The sequence below is a fragment of the Thalassophryne amazonica genome, chromosome 19 (genome assembly GCF_902500255.1).
Source record: "Thalassophryne amazonica chromosome 19, fThaAma1.1, whole genome shotgun sequence".
NCBI classification, from domain to species: Eukaryota; Metazoa; Chordata; class Actinopteri; order Batrachoidiformes; family Batrachoididae; genus Thalassophryne; species Thalassophryne amazonica.
Window position 1 is genome coordinate 9,781,506 of NC_047121.1, and position 19,041 is coordinate 9,800,546.

The 19,041-nt window shown below is 41.8% G+C and overlaps 1 protein-coding gene across 3 annotated transcripts in view; it reads right to left on the reverse strand.

The window, feature by feature from the left end:
• The window catches only part of daam2 (dishevelled associated activator of morphogenesis 2), a 290,269-nt gene that overhangs the window by 68,717 nt on the left and 202,511 nt on the right, over positions 1-19,041 (reverse strand). For all 3 annotated transcript variants that reach the window (XM_034160095.1, XM_034160092.1, XM_034160093.1), the window contains one exon: positions 4,307-4,640. In XM_034160095.1, the coding sequence (XP_034015986.1) occupies positions 4,307-4,640 (334 nt within the window). The remainder of the gene's footprint in view (positions 1-4,306; positions 4,641-19,041) is intronic.

A 19,041-nucleotide genomic window follows, 5' to 3' on the forward strand; every position in this document is an offset into this window, starting at 1 on the left:
AACCACATCATGTTTTTAAGCTGTATAAATAAAGCTGGATTTCAGTTTTTATGTAAAAGTAATATCTTAAGAACAAAGTAAAACAAAGATCACTGGTCAGGTTTCACTCCTTTTAACACTGACCTTCAACATGGTACAGTTTTAACTGTAACAAAATATGTGTCACATTTTGGAAATCACAGAATCCACTGAACAGCACTGGGTCGCCTGGATAAAACAAAGCAACTGTAATTCTGCTCCAGGAAGAGAAAACCAGTCAACATCGTAAAACACTGGGATTTGAATAATGTTTGCACTTTGAGCGTGAATGCGCTGTATAAATGTGGTCCAATTATGTGTAAACACCTTAATCCAACTATGACATCCATTTGAAGTTTTAATAGCATTTTGCAAAACATACAAGTCATAGGGGGCGTAAGGTGGTCCTGAGACGTTAATCACACTACGCTCTGTAACATGCAAGTAGGAAAATGAATGAAATGTTCTTTAAACAACTCCTGCAAACAACATAATCTAAATGTGGTGTTATTTAGAATAAGATAAATAATCAGATTAGTGCCGCTGATGTATTCGTAGTCCGGCTCTTCAGTGAACCGTACTGGATGTCGTGCTGCCATGACAGTGAGTTCTGCACTTTCAGTTTCTCTGAATCAGTGCCTCAGATGTGTTATAACACAAGAGAAAAGTCACTCATCTTTAATAAGTGAAAAAACAAAGAAAAGAACTAGAGTGCCGAGGGCCCTGGGGGGTTACCAGCTCAATTAAAGCCCAAAGCAAAATGGCCAATTTTGGCTAAAAATGGCCACAATTTCAAAATGATGTATGATCTATGTAAATAATTTTGCGATGGGAACAATGTTAATGACCAATATTGTGTCTTTGTTAAATTAAAGAAAAGTTAGAAGACAGTTTTTGAGAAAATTAGGTCCAAATACCCAAATTGGCCGTTTTTGACACAAGAACGAATCTATGACTATATTTTTTTTATGTGAAATATGTTAACTACCCATATTACACCCTTGCCAAATTAGAAAAAAAATACACGGTTTTGGAGAAAATTGCCTTTAAGTGCTCAAAATGGCTATTTTTGGCATAAAATGGCCACCATTTCCAAATGAACGAATTTCCGAATATGAGATATCGCAATAAATGGACGACGACACCGAAGACTATGACGGACGCCGCACCACAACACTGGCCGGTAACCCAAATAAAACCTGATAAATCCACTCAGAAGATTTAAACCATTATTAGATTTCTGTTCATGAACACTGTGTGGAACCCATTTGGAATTACCTGCATTGATCAAATTTAATATTTTCTGAAGTGAATACATCTGACGAGTGAAATACAGATGAATGATATGAGGTCTGTCCATAAAGTAATGGTCCTTTTTATTTTTTTCAAAAACTATATGGATTTGATTCATATGTTTTTACGTCAGCCAAGCTTGAACCTTCGTGCACATGTGTGAGTTTTTCCAGGCCTGTCGGTTGCGTCATTCGCCTGTGAGCACGCCTTGTGGGAGGAGTGGTCCAGCTCCCTCGTCGGATTTTCATTGTCAGGAAATGGCGGAATGATTTGGGCTTTTTTCCATCAGAATTTTTTCAGAAACTGTTAGAGACAGGCAGCTGGAAACCATTCGAAAAATTTATCTGGCTTTCGGTGAAAATTTTACGGGCTTCACAGAGAATAAGGTCTGTTACTACAACTTTAAGGACTCCTTTAAGGACGCTCGGCGTGCCGCGCTCCGAGCTGCGACGCGGCACAAGCCACCGGACCATTTCTAAACGAATGGCTCTGTGGATACGAGACCGTCGTGTGCGCCATTGACAAGTTGGGACATGTCCAGCTCTCCACAATTTCTCTTATACTCACTCGACTGGTAAGCACTGAAAGCTGAGACAGGCATGCCCCAACTTGTCCTTTAACACTCCAAAACGGAGGTGTTCCTTTGTCTCGCTCCATCAGCGAATCGGTCGTGACGCGCGAAGCCTCCGCGCAGCTTTCCATGACAAAATCTCTTGTTAAAAGTGAAATCTGCCGGAAAATGGCTGATGTCCAGCTCTTGTGATAACCAGAGAAATTGCACACGACGGTCCCGGCTCCACACAGCCATCCGTTTAGAAATGATCTGGTGGTTTCTGCCTCGTCGTCGCAGCTCGGAGCGTGGCGCACCGAGTGCCATTGTGGGCCATCCTTAAAACTGTAGTAACAGTCATTCTCTGTGAAGCCCGTAAAATTTTCACAGAAAGCCAGATAAATTTTTTGAATGGTTTCCAGCTGCCAGTCTCTAACAGTTTCTGAAAAAATTCTGACAGAAAAAAAGCCCAAATCATTCCGCCATTTCCTGACAATGAAAATCCGACGAGGGAGCTGGACCACTGGCCCCAGCGCATTGTAAAAAGCAAAAAGTTTCCACAATGTTTTTCTTATATCTTCCACATCTGTGTGTGCACTGGTACTGGAAGCGAAGTTTATGTTGAAAAATGCTCTTATTTTGAAAGATTCTTGTGCAAGAAAACAGGACGTGTTTTGGAAAAATGACGAGCTTTGTGAAGGTTAAGACACAATTCTGTTGTGACTTTTTCTGCTGCTGACATGAGAAAACTAAATGTCGACTGGCACTAGCAAGCTATGAACAAGCACAGCACAAAACAATCCTCTGGAAAGTTCTCTGCCCGATGTCCACTCTAAGTTTTGAGCATGTACGAAATTTTCCGACGGACTCAACAGACATCAGCTGACAGGAAACACGTTTAATGAGTAAGAAAATGATTTGTACAGGACGAAAACAGAAACAAATGCGTGTCTCATTTGTTATTTATTTTTTGTGTTTGTGCATCCGCCCGCCCCTTCTTCAGGCAGAATTTTGCACCAAATGCCCTGGACACTCTGATGCACAAATACTGTAATACAGGTTCCAATGAGCACAGTGACCTCCATCATCCATAAATGGAAGAACTTCAGATCCACCAGAACTCTTTCTAGAGCTGGCCGCCTGTCTAGAGTGAGCAATTGGGGAGAAGGGCCTTAGTCAGGGAGGTGACCAAGAACCCGATGGTCACTCTGTCAGAGCTCCAGCATTCCTCTGTGGAGACCTTCCAGAAGGACAACCATCTCTGCAGCAATCCAGCAATCAGGCCTGAGTGGCCAGATGGAAGCCACTCCTTAGTAAAAGGCACATGGCAGCCCACCTGGAGTTTGACAAAAGGCACCTGAAGGACTCTCAGACCAGGAGAAACAAAATTCTCTGGTCCAGTGAGACAAAGAACGAACTCTTTGGTGCGAATGCCAGGCATCATGTTTGGAGGAAAGTAGTCACCTTCCCTACAGTGAAGCATGGTGGTGGAAGCATCATGCTGTGGGGATGTTTTTTCAGTGCCAGGAACTGGGAGACTAGTCAGGATTGAGGGAAAGATGAATGCAGCAATGTACAGAGACATCCTGGATGAAAACCTGTTCCAGAGCACTCTTGACCTCAGACTGGGGCGACGGTTTATCTTTCAGCAGGACAATGCCCTGAAGCACACAGCCAAGATATCAAAGGAGTGGCTTCAGGACAACTCTGTGAATGTCCTTGAGTGGTCCGGCTAGAGCCCAGACCTGAACCCGATTGAACATCTCTGGAGAGATCTGAAAATGGCTGTGCACCGACGCTCCCCATCCAACCTGATGGCGCTTGAGAGGTGATGCAAAGAGGAATTGACAAAACTGTCCAAAGATAGGTGCACCAAGCTTGTGGCATCATATTCAAGAAGACTTGAGGCTGTAATTGCTGCCAAAGGTGCATCAACAAAGTATTTTTAGTTTTTAATAAATTAGCAAAAAACTTTTTTCATGTTGTGATTATGGGGTTCTGTGAGTGCAATTTTGAAGGAAAAAATTCATTGACTCCATTTTGGAAAAAGGCTGCAACATAAAACGTGGATAAAGGGAAGCGCTGTGAATACTTTGTCTAAGGATATACCACAGTAAAAGTCTACAGTAATTGAAACATTTTTCCTCTTGTACATCTGGCAATAAGATGATCCAAACAAAATAAAATGGAGCTAATTTGTGAGACTTACGGTAACTCGGTGGTTTCATAAGACCCACAGACTGTGGAGACGTTTGCTGTAATGCTGGTAACCTCTGCTGCCTTTGACTAATACAATCAGTGTGTTCAGGTAACCTCATCAAAGCACACGGCTTCATGGCATGAGTCAACAGTTAAAATGGACATGATGCTCTCAGTATTTTGTCTGCGTTACTTCTACAGGAATTGCGCCACATACTGTGAATTTGACAGAGAAACCTTCCTTACCTGGAAGCGTGTCCTCTCAGCAGCATACTTTTGGTAGTGTGCCATGGCCTGCAGCACCTTCTTGTGTCCATCAGGTACCAGGCACACTGCCCCAAGAATCTCCAGCACAGCAACTTTGGTCTTGATGTTTTCCGTTCGCAGGCTCTGTGAGATGGTGCTGATGCTCTGCGGGTGGGCCAGAACGTGTGCACGACCCTGCGAATTGTTCATCAGGGCCTTGATGCAGCCAATGACAGAGGTGTGAACACGGCTCTCGGACGTGTCGTAGTCCATGCTGCGCAGGAAGTTGAGTAGGCAGGTGAGGCCGTCCAGCTCAATGAAGCGAGTGACAAACCTGACGGAGAGAAGATTATGAGTTTAGGCTCCTATATTTAAAACACAAGGTTCAGTCTTGGCCTGATGGTGCAATGTAACTCCCCCCCCCACCCCCCAAAAAAACCATATGCATCCAAATAATGTAAACAAAGGCATCAACAAGTCATCACATTATGGACGATGCCAGTCAGCCTCTGATGAGCAACCAGAGGAGCCTCTTCAGCCACAGACTGCTCCTTCCCAAGTGCAGGACCAACTGACTGAAACACTCCTTTGTCCCTCAGACCAGTGATTTTCAACCTTTTTTGAGCCGTGGCACTCTTTTTCTATTCACAAAATCCTGCGGCACACCACTGTCATGTGTCACGCACCACTAACTCGACTGTCTCTACACGGTGCGTTAGCACGTTAGCAACACGTGCGGTACAGATATGACGTAACATAGTATACTATAGTCATGGAGCTGTATATAAGAACAAGAGAGCGCAGTCCCAATGGTGCACACTAAACGAAAACATCCCTTCATGGACAGGGACATGACGTCTCCTAACCAAGCAAAATATTGATGAAGTACCCGGATGTTAATGCATTTTCAATGGAGATTCGCAACTGAACACACTCAGAAAATGCTCGCAAAATACGTGTTAAAATGCCATTTTGTCCTGGATATCGAGCCAGTAAAATTAAATTACATTAAATTATGTCAGGAAAGTATTAAACTTACTCTGACACACACACATTCACAAATATTAGTGTTGAAAGTTACACGATCTGCTCTGATAAGATACGCTGCTGGGCTGAGCTGCTGCTGTGTTCAACGCAGCGCGGCTCCTAAAACCATTACAATACATTTATATATATTATATTTTTACACAATTATCCTTTATTGACCGAGTTTCATTCATGAAGTCAGCGGTGTGTGTGTGTGTGCACATCTCTGTGTGTGTGGCAGCGTCATTAATCTCATTATTTTAAGGTGAAAAAAAACAAACAAAAAAACCTCCCCAGTCTTGTCGAACAATTTTTAGTCACTAACGACAAGAATTTTAACTAGACATTGGTCTAGCAGTGGAAAATATCAACTAGACATAAGTGAAATTAATGATCCGTGTCATCGGGCGACACAGGTACGGCAGGAAACATACAGCTTTTTATCATCCAAATATCACGGACAAAGTGACAACAATAACCAAAACCACTTACTTATGGAAGGAAATATTGTCTCCCTTGTTCCTCCGTTTGTGACTTTGCCAACATGCGCAGCTTTCCGGCATATTCCACCTGTTTCTTGACGAGACTAAGTGAACTTCTATGCACACAAATCACTAACTTGCCCGGAATTAAAATTGCGATCATGCCTCCTTGTCGGCACATGGCTCAGCGCTACTGCGCGCTTTGCTGCCATCTACTGGAATAAAACAGCATTACACCATCTGCCACACTATTACAGCACATACATCCGATAATGGTGATATTTGATAATTGCCCACGGCACCCCTGACAATCGATCACGGCACCCCGGTTGAAAATCACTGCCTCAGACCATCAGACTGTACAACTCCTCACTCAGGGGGAGAAGGAGTAACAGGAAGACAGAGGATGGGAAGGAGAGGAACAGTAGTAGCCAGTAAACCAGTAGTGAGCAGTATTTCTGGTATTTGTATTGTGTATTTATATTTGTTTCTTACTTTCACTTTTGATACTCTTCTTACCCTGTGTGCTGCTATACAATGCTGCTGGAACCCCAATTTCCCTGAGGGAGTCTTCCCAAGGATCAATAAATTTTGATCTAATCCAAGCAAACATTTGCCACAAATAAACTAGGCATGTGGTTTTGCATAAATAAAAATTTTAAAAAGCGCAGTTTTTTAAAATATTAAATTAAAATGACTTTCCTGAGAAACATGACTGAGGTTCTTGGTCTTCTGACCAATTATCTTTTAAATTTAATTAGAGGTACCATGGCTCAATTATTTAATTGTACCTTGGTTCAAATTACAAAATGTATTGGGGTCTGAACCCACCTTACGTTTTGTACCTCCCCCAAGAAAAAGCAAAAAAACTGTTCCAAATATTCATATGGCCTTCTTACTTATAACTGTAAATATTACAGTTGAAACTTTAATGATTTTTGTCATCAGAAATACAGTTGTGTACTGTAGATGTGCACGTAATGATGTGAATGAATGAATTTATTTGGCACACAAATCAACAATAATAAACAACGCTACCAAGAAATGACTGAATCTTTGTTTTTCAAACGCCTGATGACATTGACTCACTTTGAAAAAATGTACAATATGACCCCTTTAATGAACTACTTTGTGTCAAGTCCAGCTGGCGGTTAAATTTTGAGGAGAAACAGTCCTTACAGATCATAGTTCACACGTGTATACATCTTCTCAGGACATATTTTCGTGAGTAGCACCCCAACTAAAGGACAAACGACTCATTAACCTCTAACAGAGAAGGCCACTGGAGGACAAGTAGGACATCTAAACGTTCAAACATGTCATGTCTGGTGAGGACAGTGTGGGGTTTTTGCAAACGACCTTCCCACTCACTCAGATTCCTGATAGGCCTCATAAATTATTCCAAACAAATGAGGGCTTGTATGGAATGAAAGAGCTGATGGGATGAGAGAGCGAGCAAAAAGATGAAAACAGAACGAGAGAAGACGGGACAAGAGGGAAGAAGGCACACAGACGGCCTGAAGAGCGAGATTTACTGTTAATCATCACAGCACACTGTTTGAAGATTTATTGTCTCAGTTCTGTGACATCACAATGTAGAGTAACCAACGTGAGACCACACCCACCAGCCTGCAGGCACACACTCTGGTATAATATATATTTATTAGTTTGCACCATGGATTTCACTGGAGATCAAACAGCACTGATGAAAATGTGCTTTAAGGTGCGTCAGCCAAAGTGCACAAATGAAGGATGGTGGTGAGCCTTTACAGCTCAGATGCGGCGTGCGGGGCAGATGGGCACGCTCCAGCATTACGTGCCGCTGCTCGGCCTGGTGATTGCAGTGGTGCGCAAGATGATAACTACAGAGGAACCCTGTCAACGTGCGCATGCGTTAACTTAGATTTCAGCTTAACTCGCGTTCAATTTGATGACCAGAAAATTTAAACTTCTGTATAAAAGTCAACATTTTATCAAATTTGACCGTTGTTGGAAGGGGCGGGTGAGAGTACAAATTCAGACCTAATCTCAACCGAATCAGATTATTCTTTCATTGTCATAGTGTCCACATTGTCACCAGCGAATTTTACAAAGATTTTCAAGCAAGCAAGCAAGTTCTGGTTGTTAAATGTAAGCAAGTTGTCAAGTGCACAAGTGGTCCGGTCGCAGGAAGGACCTAAAGAGGAAGGTCACATGCAACTCATCTCGGCCGCCTGTACTCGCGATCTCGTTCTTTCGGTCATGAGCCAAAACTCATGACCATAGGTGAGGATCGGAACGTAGATCGATCGGTAAATTGAGAGCTTTGCCCCCCTACTCAGCTCTGTCTTCACCACGACGGTCCGATACAGCAACCGCATCACTGCAGATGCTGCACTGATCGTCTATCGATCTCACGCTCCATCCGTCCCTCACTCATAAACAAGACCCCGAGAGGAGTAAATAATTCATTATTATTTAATTTACAGATATTTTAAAGAGCCTAAAACAGTACAAAGAGCATCTGGCCCGAAAGTACAGTATGTACGAAGTTAAACCCTCCACACACACCCCGACAATTTCATCACCCATAGTGTGATGCGTTGATTCAGATATTGTAATTTTCCAATTAAGTAAATATGGCCCAACTCCAACATACAGTCAGCCAAAGAGCAGCAACATGTGCAACCTTCTGAGTGGAATATATGATTCTTGTGTCAGACAATAATCTTTGTAACACCACAGTCACAGGAAACAAGGACGTTCTGACATTCTTACATGCATCTTTTCTGAACAACACAAAGTTACACCACCTTGACACTTGCATGAATTTGATCCCCACACTGCCACACAATTTGTCGTGCCAGTGCGTTCTGCTTTGCCACACTATACAAAATAAAGCCTGTGCCATATCATTTTACGAAATCTGTTAGAAAAGTATCGGACCTTTTTATTTTTTGCAAAAACCTGATGGATTTGAATCACGTGTGCTTGCATGAGCCAACCTTGAACCTTCATGCGCATGCTTGAATTTTTTCAGGCCTGTCGATTGCATCATTTCCTGGTAAGCAGCCTTTGTGTGGGATGTGTGCAGTGCGCTCGGCGGATTTTCATTTCAAGAAAAAAGACGGAACAACTGGAGCAGCGCGACTGCATCAAATTTTGCCAGAAACTGGGCGACAGCCAGGTGGAAACCATTCGGATGATTCAGACGGCTTTCGGTGACGATCCTCTGGGCATCACACAGATTAAGGAGCGGTACAACCGGTTTAAAGACGTCCGCACAACGGTGGAGAGCGAGCCACGCTCCAGTTGCCCATCAACATGCTGAAATGACCAGATCATTTCCAAAGTGAACGCTGTGGTGATGCAGGACCGTCATGTGACTGTCCGAGAAATTGCGGAAGAGGTGGACATCAGCACTTTTTCAGTACATTCCACTGTGACAGAAGATTTGGCCATGAAAAGAGTGGCGGTGAAATTCATGCTGCTGCTGATGGCGGCGCAAAAGCACCTCCGTGTTGAAGTCTCACAGGACATGCTATGACATGCCCACCTCTTCCACAATTTCTCAGATAGTCACACGACTAAAAAGTCACCGAAAGCCGTCTGAATCATCCGAATGGTTTCCACCTGGCTGTCGCCCAGTTGCTGGCAAAATTTGATGCCGCGCTGCTCCAGTCATTCCGTCTTTTTGCTTGAAATGAAAATCCGTCGAGCGCACTACACGTCCTCATACAAATGCTGCTTACCAGAAAATGATGCAATCGACAGGTGTGAAAAAGTTCACGCATGCGCACAAAGGTTCAAGGTCTGCTCATGCAAGCACACGTGATTCAAATCAATCAGGTTTTTGCAAAAAATAAAAAGGTCCGATACTTTTCTAACAGACCTCGTATAGCCGATGACACATTTGGTCTCCGAATTTGGCTGATGAAGCCATTTTATCATCGCTCCCAGAATCTCAGAGAAATTATCTACATCTCAAAGGTAATTATTTATAATATATATATTGTAATGGATTGGAAAATAATTGTATTTTTATTCCTTCTTATGAGTTAGATAATGTATCTGTAAAGTTATGTTTATTATAGATGCTCTCAGAAACCATACAGCAAGAGAGGCAGCACCAGAACCCCAAAGATTTCATGTGCCTGCAAAGATACAGTCATCCACAAGTCCTGCTATGTACTGCCATTTTATTGTCTTTCAAATATAATATTGCCATTACTTAATATCTTATATGGTTCAACTGTGCTGCATCTCTGTCAGCCCACATGTACTGCGAATTCCATTACCCTTCAAATTGCCCACTTAACTACTTCAAATTGGGCAATTTGAAGGGTAATGGAAGCCTGCTTTGTGGTTTGTACACAATCAGTTGATTGTCTATTAAATTTTACCGTGAGTTGTGGTGCTTCTTGCATATGATGACAAAGTTTCAGATTTCATGCTTTTCTCCCACCACGCCCACTTAAATTTGTTCTTTACGTCTTCATGACACCTAAGGTGGTCTCCTCACTGGAGAGTACTAAGGTTAGCCATTGCATTTGAGGAATTTCCCACAAATTTCTGTACAACTTCTTCGCAATCCATCATTTAAGCATCATCTGGCATTTGGAATGACTATGTGGTACAAACAAACCAATCAGAATCAAAGCATGCGTGGATCCCACTAAATTTGTAATTGATCAAATGAGCCAAACAAAAGCCACAAAGATAAATGTGGCTATATCCAAAAGCAAAATGAAAGAGTTGGTGAAATATGTGAAATTTTACCACATTCTGAACATTTTCTGGGTGAAACAAGGAGGACTGGCTCCTATTTTCAGTAACATTATATTGGTTCAGTCAAAAAACAGTAATCTGGGAATATCTAGAAAACTTTCAACACTGGTATCAAGTTTCCCCAGAGGGTGCCATGGCAGAGCAAGAAGGTCCAGGGTTCAAAAGCCAACCACCCTCCAATCTCCTTGTACAGTAGTGTTCAGAATAATAGTAGTGCTATGTGACTAAAAAGATTAATCCAGGTTTTGAGTATATTTCTTATTGTTACATGGGAAACAAGGTACCAGTAGATTCAGTAGATTCTCACAAATCCAACAAGACCAAGCATTCATGACATGCACACTCTTAAGGCTATGAAATTGGGCTATTAGAAAAAAAAAGTAGAAAAGGGGGTTTTCACAATAATAGTAGTGTGGCATTCAGTCAGTGAGTTCGTCAATTTTGTGGAACAAACAGGTGTGAATCAGGTGTCCCCTATTTAAGGATGAAGCCAGCACCTGTTGAACATGCTTTTCTCTTTGAAAGCCTGAGGAAAATAGGACGTTCAAGACATTGTTCCGAAGAACAGCATAGTTTGATTGAAAAGTTGATTGGAGAGGGGAAAACTTATACACAGGTGCAAAAAATTATAGGCTGTTCATCTACAATGATCTCCAATGCTTTAAAATGGACAAAAAAAAACAGAGACGAGTGGAAGAAAACGGAAAACAACCATCAAAATGGATAGAAGAATAACCAGAATGACAAAGGCTCACCTATTGATCAGCTCCAGGATGATCAAAGACAGTCTGGAGTTACCTGTAAGTGCTGTGACAGTTAGAAGACGCCTGTGTGAAGCTAATTTATTTGCAAGAATACCCCCAAAAGTCCCTCTGTTAAATAAAAGACGTGCAGAAGAGGTTACAATTTGCCAAAGAACACATCAACTGGCCTAAAGAGAAATGGAGGAATATTTTGTGGACTGATGAGAGTAAATTGTTCTTTTTGGGTCCAAGGGCCACAGACAGTTTGTGAGACGACCCCCAAACTCTGAATTCAAGCCACAGTTCACAGTGAAGACAGTGAAGCATGGTGGTGCAAGCATCATGATATGGGCATGTTTCTCCTACTATGGTGTTGGGCCTATATATCACATACCAGGTATCATGGATCAGTTTGGATATGTCAGAATATTTGAAGAGGTCATGTTGCCTTATGCTGAAGAGGACATGCCCTTGAAATGGGTGTTTCAACTAGACAATGACCCCAAGCACACTAGTAAACCAGCAAAATCTTGGTTCCAAACCAACAAAATTAATGCCTTGCAGATGTGAAGAAATCATGAAAAACTGTGGTTATACAACTAAATACTAGTTTAGTGATTCACAGGATTGCTAAAAAAGCAGTTTGAACATAACAGTTTTGAGTTTGTAGCGTCAACAGCAGATGCTACTATTATTGTGAACACCCCCTTTTCTACTTTTTTTTTTTTTTACTAATAGCCCAATTTCATAGCCTTAAGAGTGTGCATATCATGAATGCTTGGTCTTGTTGGATTTGTGAGAATCTACTGAATCTACTGGTACCTTGTTTCCCATGTAACAATAAGAAATATACTCAAAACCTGGATTAATCTTTTTAGTCACATAGCACTACTATTATTCTGAACACTACTGTATATCTGGAGTTGGGTCAAGAAGATCATCCGGTCTAAAATGTGACAAATCAACACATGGATCTGTTGAGCAGCCAGAAGAATCAAGTTAATGCAACATAAAATAGCTCCACCCTGCATCAGATGCAGGGCGACCAGTGGAAATGGAGCAAGGCAGGACGAGTCTAACATATCACATCAGTGACAGCTCTCTGGCTGACAGAGGAGCCAGCAACAGGCGCGCTCCTCGCCATGAATTGTAGGCCACCTCAGAGAGAGCGATTTCTTCCTGGAGGAGAAATTCGGCTGAACATCCTTGTGATGAATGTCTGGTAATCAGAGAGCAGGCCGTGTTGTTTTTGGAGTCCGTGTACAAACGAGTGGATGTGATTCAAGGCTTCGCTCGCTGCCTGGATGTCACACTTGCTGGTTTGCTGACAACTTGCCAAAAACGAACCCGCGCGTACGCGTTAAAGAGCGTGCACAGACCTACAGTTCTCACTGGAACATTCTGCATGCATGCATTAAAATTTCACTGCTCTTGCAAATGTGCACGGTTCTGCAACGACGCATCGTCATGTGTACGGTTATCAAACGTCTCGAGTGAAGTGAAATCCAGCTCGTCTCTCTCATGTCCCTTATCTGACCTCACGCTCACTCTCTGCACGCTTCCTTCACTCTTCATTTTCTCTCCACTACGCAGCTGAATCAATGGATGCCATCGTTTCTGACACTGGAGCTCTCGCTCGTCTTCCCGTATTCCCTGACATTCGTGCTCAGCCTAACGGCATGCAGGCCTGTCTGTTTTCTCTCTCTTTCTTTTTCCTAATATCTTTTTTTTTGAACAACCGCTGCATACTTGAAAACCCACTGGGGCTGTGATCAAGACAGTGAAAGCTAAACTGCTGCAGAATACGAGATGAGTTCAGGTGGAGAGGGCCAAAAAAAAAAAAATCAAGGTTGAGTGAACGCACTCTGTGTGGATGCACACAAATGGGTGATTCTATGGTAACGGAATTACGATGACGGGAAAATCTGGCCATATTTTAGCTCCCCATTAAAAATGTGCTCCGATTGTAATTCCATTACCACAGAATCGCCCAAATGTCTTCAAAGAGAAAAAAAGCGGAAGCAGGTGAGACTTAAATATGATTGTTGATTAAAAATGACTGCCACTTGTTTCGTCATGTCCAAGTGTGATCAAAGGTGATTTCATTTAATGACGGATATTAACACCAAACCCAGATGAATGACTTGATCCAGTGTTGCAGACCGAACGGTCCACCCCTAAAAATTGGTCCACCTTTTGCATCTGCACATGCGTCATTTCAGACCACAGCAGCACGTCTGAGACGGAGTCTCTTCACGCAAAGCAATCAAATGGATTAATGTGATTATGAACCATCAGATGATAATCAATCAATCAATCAACTTTTTTCTTATATAGCGCCAAATCACAACAAACAGTTGCCCCAAGGCGCTCTATATTGTAAGGCAAGGCCATACAATAATTATGAAAAACCCCAACGGTCAAAACGACCCCCTATGAGCAAGCACTTGGCTACAGTGGGAAGGAAAAACTCCCTTTTAACAGGAAGAAACCTCCAGCAGAACCAGGCTCAGGGAGGGGCAGTCTTCGGCTGAGACTGGTTGGGGCTGAGGGAAAGAACCAGGAAAAAGACATGCTGTGAAGGGGGGCAGAGATCGATCACCAATGATTAATGCAGAGTGATGCATACGGAGCAAAAAGAGAAAGAAACAGTGCATCATGGGAACCCCCCCACAGTCTACGTCTAAAGCAGCATAACCAAGGGATGGTCCAGGGTCACCTGATCCAGCCCTAACTATAAGCCTTAGCGAAAAGGAAAGTTTTAAGCCTAATCTTAAAAGTAGAGAGGGTATCTGTCTCCCTGATCTGAATTGGGAGCTGGTTCCACAGGAGAGGAGCCTGAAATATAAAAGTAAAACCTCTTAAATCATTCTAAAGTCAGTTTTAAGCAGAAATGAGGCCATTTTAAGCAGAAACTAGGTGAAATTCTGTGATGCATGACATGCAGTGAACACATCAACTCGCACTCTGATCGCTTCTGCCGCCTTTTATAATGAAATAATGCTGAATTTATGTGGAAATGATTGTTGTACTAAAGCTTCAGATATCTGTCGCTGAGACAGATGATGACTGGAGTGCAATATGAAGCAGAAACGAGGTGTTACTCCATGAAACGCGTCATCGGGGGGAACGATTTTTAGGGGGACCGTTCGGTCGGCGACACCGGATCAGCCAACATTAGGGAGAGGATGTCCCACTTTGTTTTATTTCAGTGTTATTCAACTTATGGTATTTCAACTTACATTGTCCGGGTGTTTTAAAATCATGCTGCAGGCAGGTCCATAAGTATTTGGGCAGACTTTTTCTTTGTTGTTTGTAATTTTGCCTCTTTACATCACCAGACTGTGGTTGAAATTAATCAACATGCAAATCAAATGGTTTTAAAAACAAGCAAATTGCCCAGAAGGGCAAGGGACACCAGGGTAAGTTGATTTTTGGGTGTCAGCCCATCTTATTGTTGCTAGAAGTTACCATATTTGAGAGTACAAGTTGCACCTGTTCAAACAGGTCTCTTGAAGAGGAAAACCCCACACATAAGTCGCACCTTTTTCATTTATTTTTAACCTTCATTTGGAATTTTTATGCATTGTTGTAGTGTACATCATTTTATTGGCATTTATTCTTTTAAAATTACAATTTATTTTGTTTAGAGCTTTAATTCCTGTGAAAGTCCTATATACATAGTTACTATAATTATTATTATGAATAACAAATACAGGTGAGCCCCGTTAACTCCCGTATGCGTTTACAAAGATTTTCCAGCAAGAACACAAGTTCTGGTTATTAAAGCAAGCAAGTTTTCAAGTGCTCAAGTGGCCATTTTCAGTCACGGGAAGGATCTAAAGAGGAAGGTCACACCCAGATCTATAAACTAAAAACTTAGAATCGTCCAGAGGATCTGTGATGGTGAATCAAGAACCAGTGTTTTATAACTGGTAAAGAAAGGGAAAGAGGTCCAGAAACAGTTCCAATCTCACCAGCTGGAAAATGAATAATTATGTTGCATTCACATTACTATGTAAAATGACCATAAAGTGACTTTTATGGTGATTTTTAAGTGATTTATCTGATCTGAGCATTTCCAAAGAAGCAACACTGCCACAGAACAGGTTTTAATCAGATGTAAGACCACACAGGTAAGTCACCAAACTCTGACAAAGGGAGTAGGAAAAACAAAACGGGGAAAAAACTGAAAAGATCAGATCCTGGTTTTCCCAAAATCATTTTAAGAAAGAATGTGAAACCAAGTGAGGTCAGATTTAAAGCATATCTGATTCAAATCTTCTCACTGTTTAACGGTCCACATTATGTATAGCAAGTGGCCAGATCTGCCATCTAATCCACATTGGTTGCTAGAGTAATGAAAGTGATGCATTATCACTGACATGACTGTTGTTCATCATCCAAATACCACACTGTAAAAGTCACCTTCTAAAACCATCACAAAATGCAGCCTGAATCAAAAGGCTTAAATTTAAATAACGTGGACAGACTGAGCATCAGCCAAACACAGCTTTGTAAATACCTCTTCGAGACACTCCCATGTGTTGGACACCATGTGTAGTGTGTTTTTACATGATAAAAAGTGTTTTAGGCATGAAGCATCATCTGAGCATTCTTTTTGGAGGTTACTTTGGGCTTTTGTGTGTGTGTGTGTATTCCCCCCCATCACCCGGTTGCTCAAAGAGTGACAGAAGGGGACGTTATCACAGCTCTGGCATCAGCTGTGTGGCATGAAAAGTCACAAGCGGAGCAAAACACAGTCAGAAGTGTTCAGAGATGAAACAAAAAACAGATTTTCAAAAATGTAATCTGGATTGCATTTCAAAGTCCCTATGAATGAGGCTTTAAACTGAAAAAAAAAAAAAAAAAAAAACTGGATTTGACAACACGGTTATCTGTCCAGACTTGCAGCATGGAATCAGATTCAAACTGGAGATGCACATAAATCAGATTTTTAGTGGCTGTCTGAACAAGGGGCAAAGATGTTCTAAGTCTGACTGTATGTGGACTTTGAGTTCGCTGTGCTTCTCGTCACTGCGAGCCCGGAGGTTCTTAACTAGAGTGGAAACACGAACGACTGAGCGGGCCAATGAAGGGGCCATTCTTGGAAACGTAGTGAGTCCTGGGCAACAGGTCAAGTTCCTGTGGTGGAAAATGGGCCTTAAATTGTTGAATTGTCTCACATGATCCTGCACTTTCCACAAACACTGACAGTGCCATTCTTGTGGGAGGCACATGTTGTGTGATTTGATACCAAGAAGAAAATTCTAAGTGGAGCGAACACTGTGTGACTGTCATAATCCTTTAGCTACGCTGACACATGACAGTCAGGTCAGAGAATCATTTTTATTAAGATTATTTTATATTGTAACTCATTTTTACTTCGGATACTTATATTTTTCGTACTCTGCTTCTCTTATTCAAACCTCTTTTCCAGTTTTATAGTGCCCATTCATTTGGCTGACGTATGCAGTAGTGGGTAGTTGAAGTTGTAGGAGAATTATAACTGAGGCATTTCATTTGTTGGCCAGTTTTTGGCACACCTCGTCTCTGGTATTTAGAGCTTTCCTTTACTGTGAATCATCTCACTAAATTCCTCAAGGACTTGGAACAGAAGCTGTTGCTCCTTTGTTGTGTACAGAAATCAGCAGCGTGCTTTTCTTCACTATTCATGCAGTCACACAGTTGCTGATCACAATTTCCAGTACTGATTGATATGTGTACCTTAGTCCAGTGGTTCCCAACCTTTTTTCCTTGCAACCTCCATACATGTGCCAAAGAAAGCTCTGTTTAAAGCCATATGACCTTTGGGATTTTAAGATTTAAGTCATAAAAAGAGTTTCTTTGGCACCACTATAATTTTATCCTTAGCATTTAAATAAGGGATTTATAATATGATACCACCAATATGATCAAAATTCCTGCTGTCTGGAAACAATTTAGAATGTCGACCCCTGATGGGTAGAAATTCAAGTGATCAGGCACCATGACGTACAATAGACCATGCAGAAATCTTGTGTGACAAAGTGTGAAGTCACAGTTTTGTTGCCAACATGGGGAGCATTAAGTGTCTATTCACTTACACTTACACTTCACTAAACACTTACAAGTAATGGCTCTCGCAGCATATTCCAGAGGGGGTTGTTCTACTACGATCGCCCACGAACCAAAAAAAGTCCTAAAACAGGATGAAAGGGCTCCTAACAGGCTGGTTTATAAAGTGCAGACCTGGCAACTCGCCTGAAAACAAAAGTAAAGGACTGTGCCCTCAACCAGACGTTCATTTGCTTGCAGTGCAAGTTTTACCATTTCTAAATGCCAAAAAAATATTGAGTTGTTTTCTTTTCATGACGACTGGAGCTGTATGTTGATGTTATTGATGTGAGAACAAAATGTTGAGTTTTTATGCCTGATGACACTTCCTAATGGCAAAGGCTGTTGTTTTTCCAGCTTTCCTCCCAAACACAGCTCTCATTTGTGTGAAGCACGTTTAAATCAAGACATTAAATGCAGTTTCACACAAGCTTCCACAAGGGTCTGTCTTAGGCCCCCTGCTTTTCTCCCTTTATATAGCACCCCTTGGGCACATATTGCGGCGTTTTGGGATTACCTTTCACTGCTATGCAGATGATACTCAGTTATACATGCTGATAACTGTTGGTAATCTCGTTCACATAAAATCCTTAGAAGATTGCCTTGCAGCAGTGAGAAGTTGGATGTCTAGAAACTTCCTACTTTTAAACACTGATAAGACTGAAATGATGGTTCTTGGTCCAGTGAGACATCAGCATCAATTTGAACAGTGAGGAACCTTGGGGTAATTTCTGATCCTTCGTTGTCCTTTGGCCTCCACATTAGAAATATTACTAGAACTGCTTTTTTCCACCTGTGAAATATAGCGAAGATTTGTCCCATTCTGTCTAAGGCTGATGCCGAGACCCTGATCTATGCATTTATCTCTTCTAGATTGGACTACTGCAATGTTTTATTTTCTGGTTTACCGCAGTCTAGCATTAGTGCTCTCCAACTGGTTCAAAATACTGCAGCCTGACATTTGGCACAAAGCAGAAAGTACAACTACATTACACCCATTTTGGCGTCTCTTCACTGGCTTCCTGTCCCAGTGAGATCAGATTTTAAGGTTATGCTACTAACCTATAAAATTATTCATGGACTGGCACCTCCCTACCTAGCTGACCTAATTAAACCTTACGTACCGGCCCAGGCTTTACGTTCTCAGGGTGCAGGACTACTTTGTGTCCCTAAGGTGAATAAGAAGTCTGCGGGTCACAGAGTTTTCTCTTATTGTGCCCCTGTTCTGTGGAATGATCTCCCTGTGTCAATAAAACAGTCAGATTCTGTGGAGACTTTCAAGTCCAGACTTAAGATGCACTTATTTTCCCTTTCATATGGCTAGCATACTGGTACAGTTTTGTTTTACGCTTTTTACTCTTTTAGTTCATTTATTAGTAATTGGAGCGGGCTGCGGCCTCAACTTCACCTAAATTGTGGGTCTTTTAGTGAAGTTTAGGGCTAGTGGCTGATGATCACCTTAGTATTTCTTCTGTTTTTCTTGTTGTTTAATGCTGACAAATTATACAGTATTTTTTTTTTGTCTTTCTGATGCCTGATTCTGTTTTTTCTCTGTTTAAGGTGCAGCTCCATCCAGAGATGGGAGTTGTATTTGTGTTGGCGATCCTCCTGTCCTGTGTGC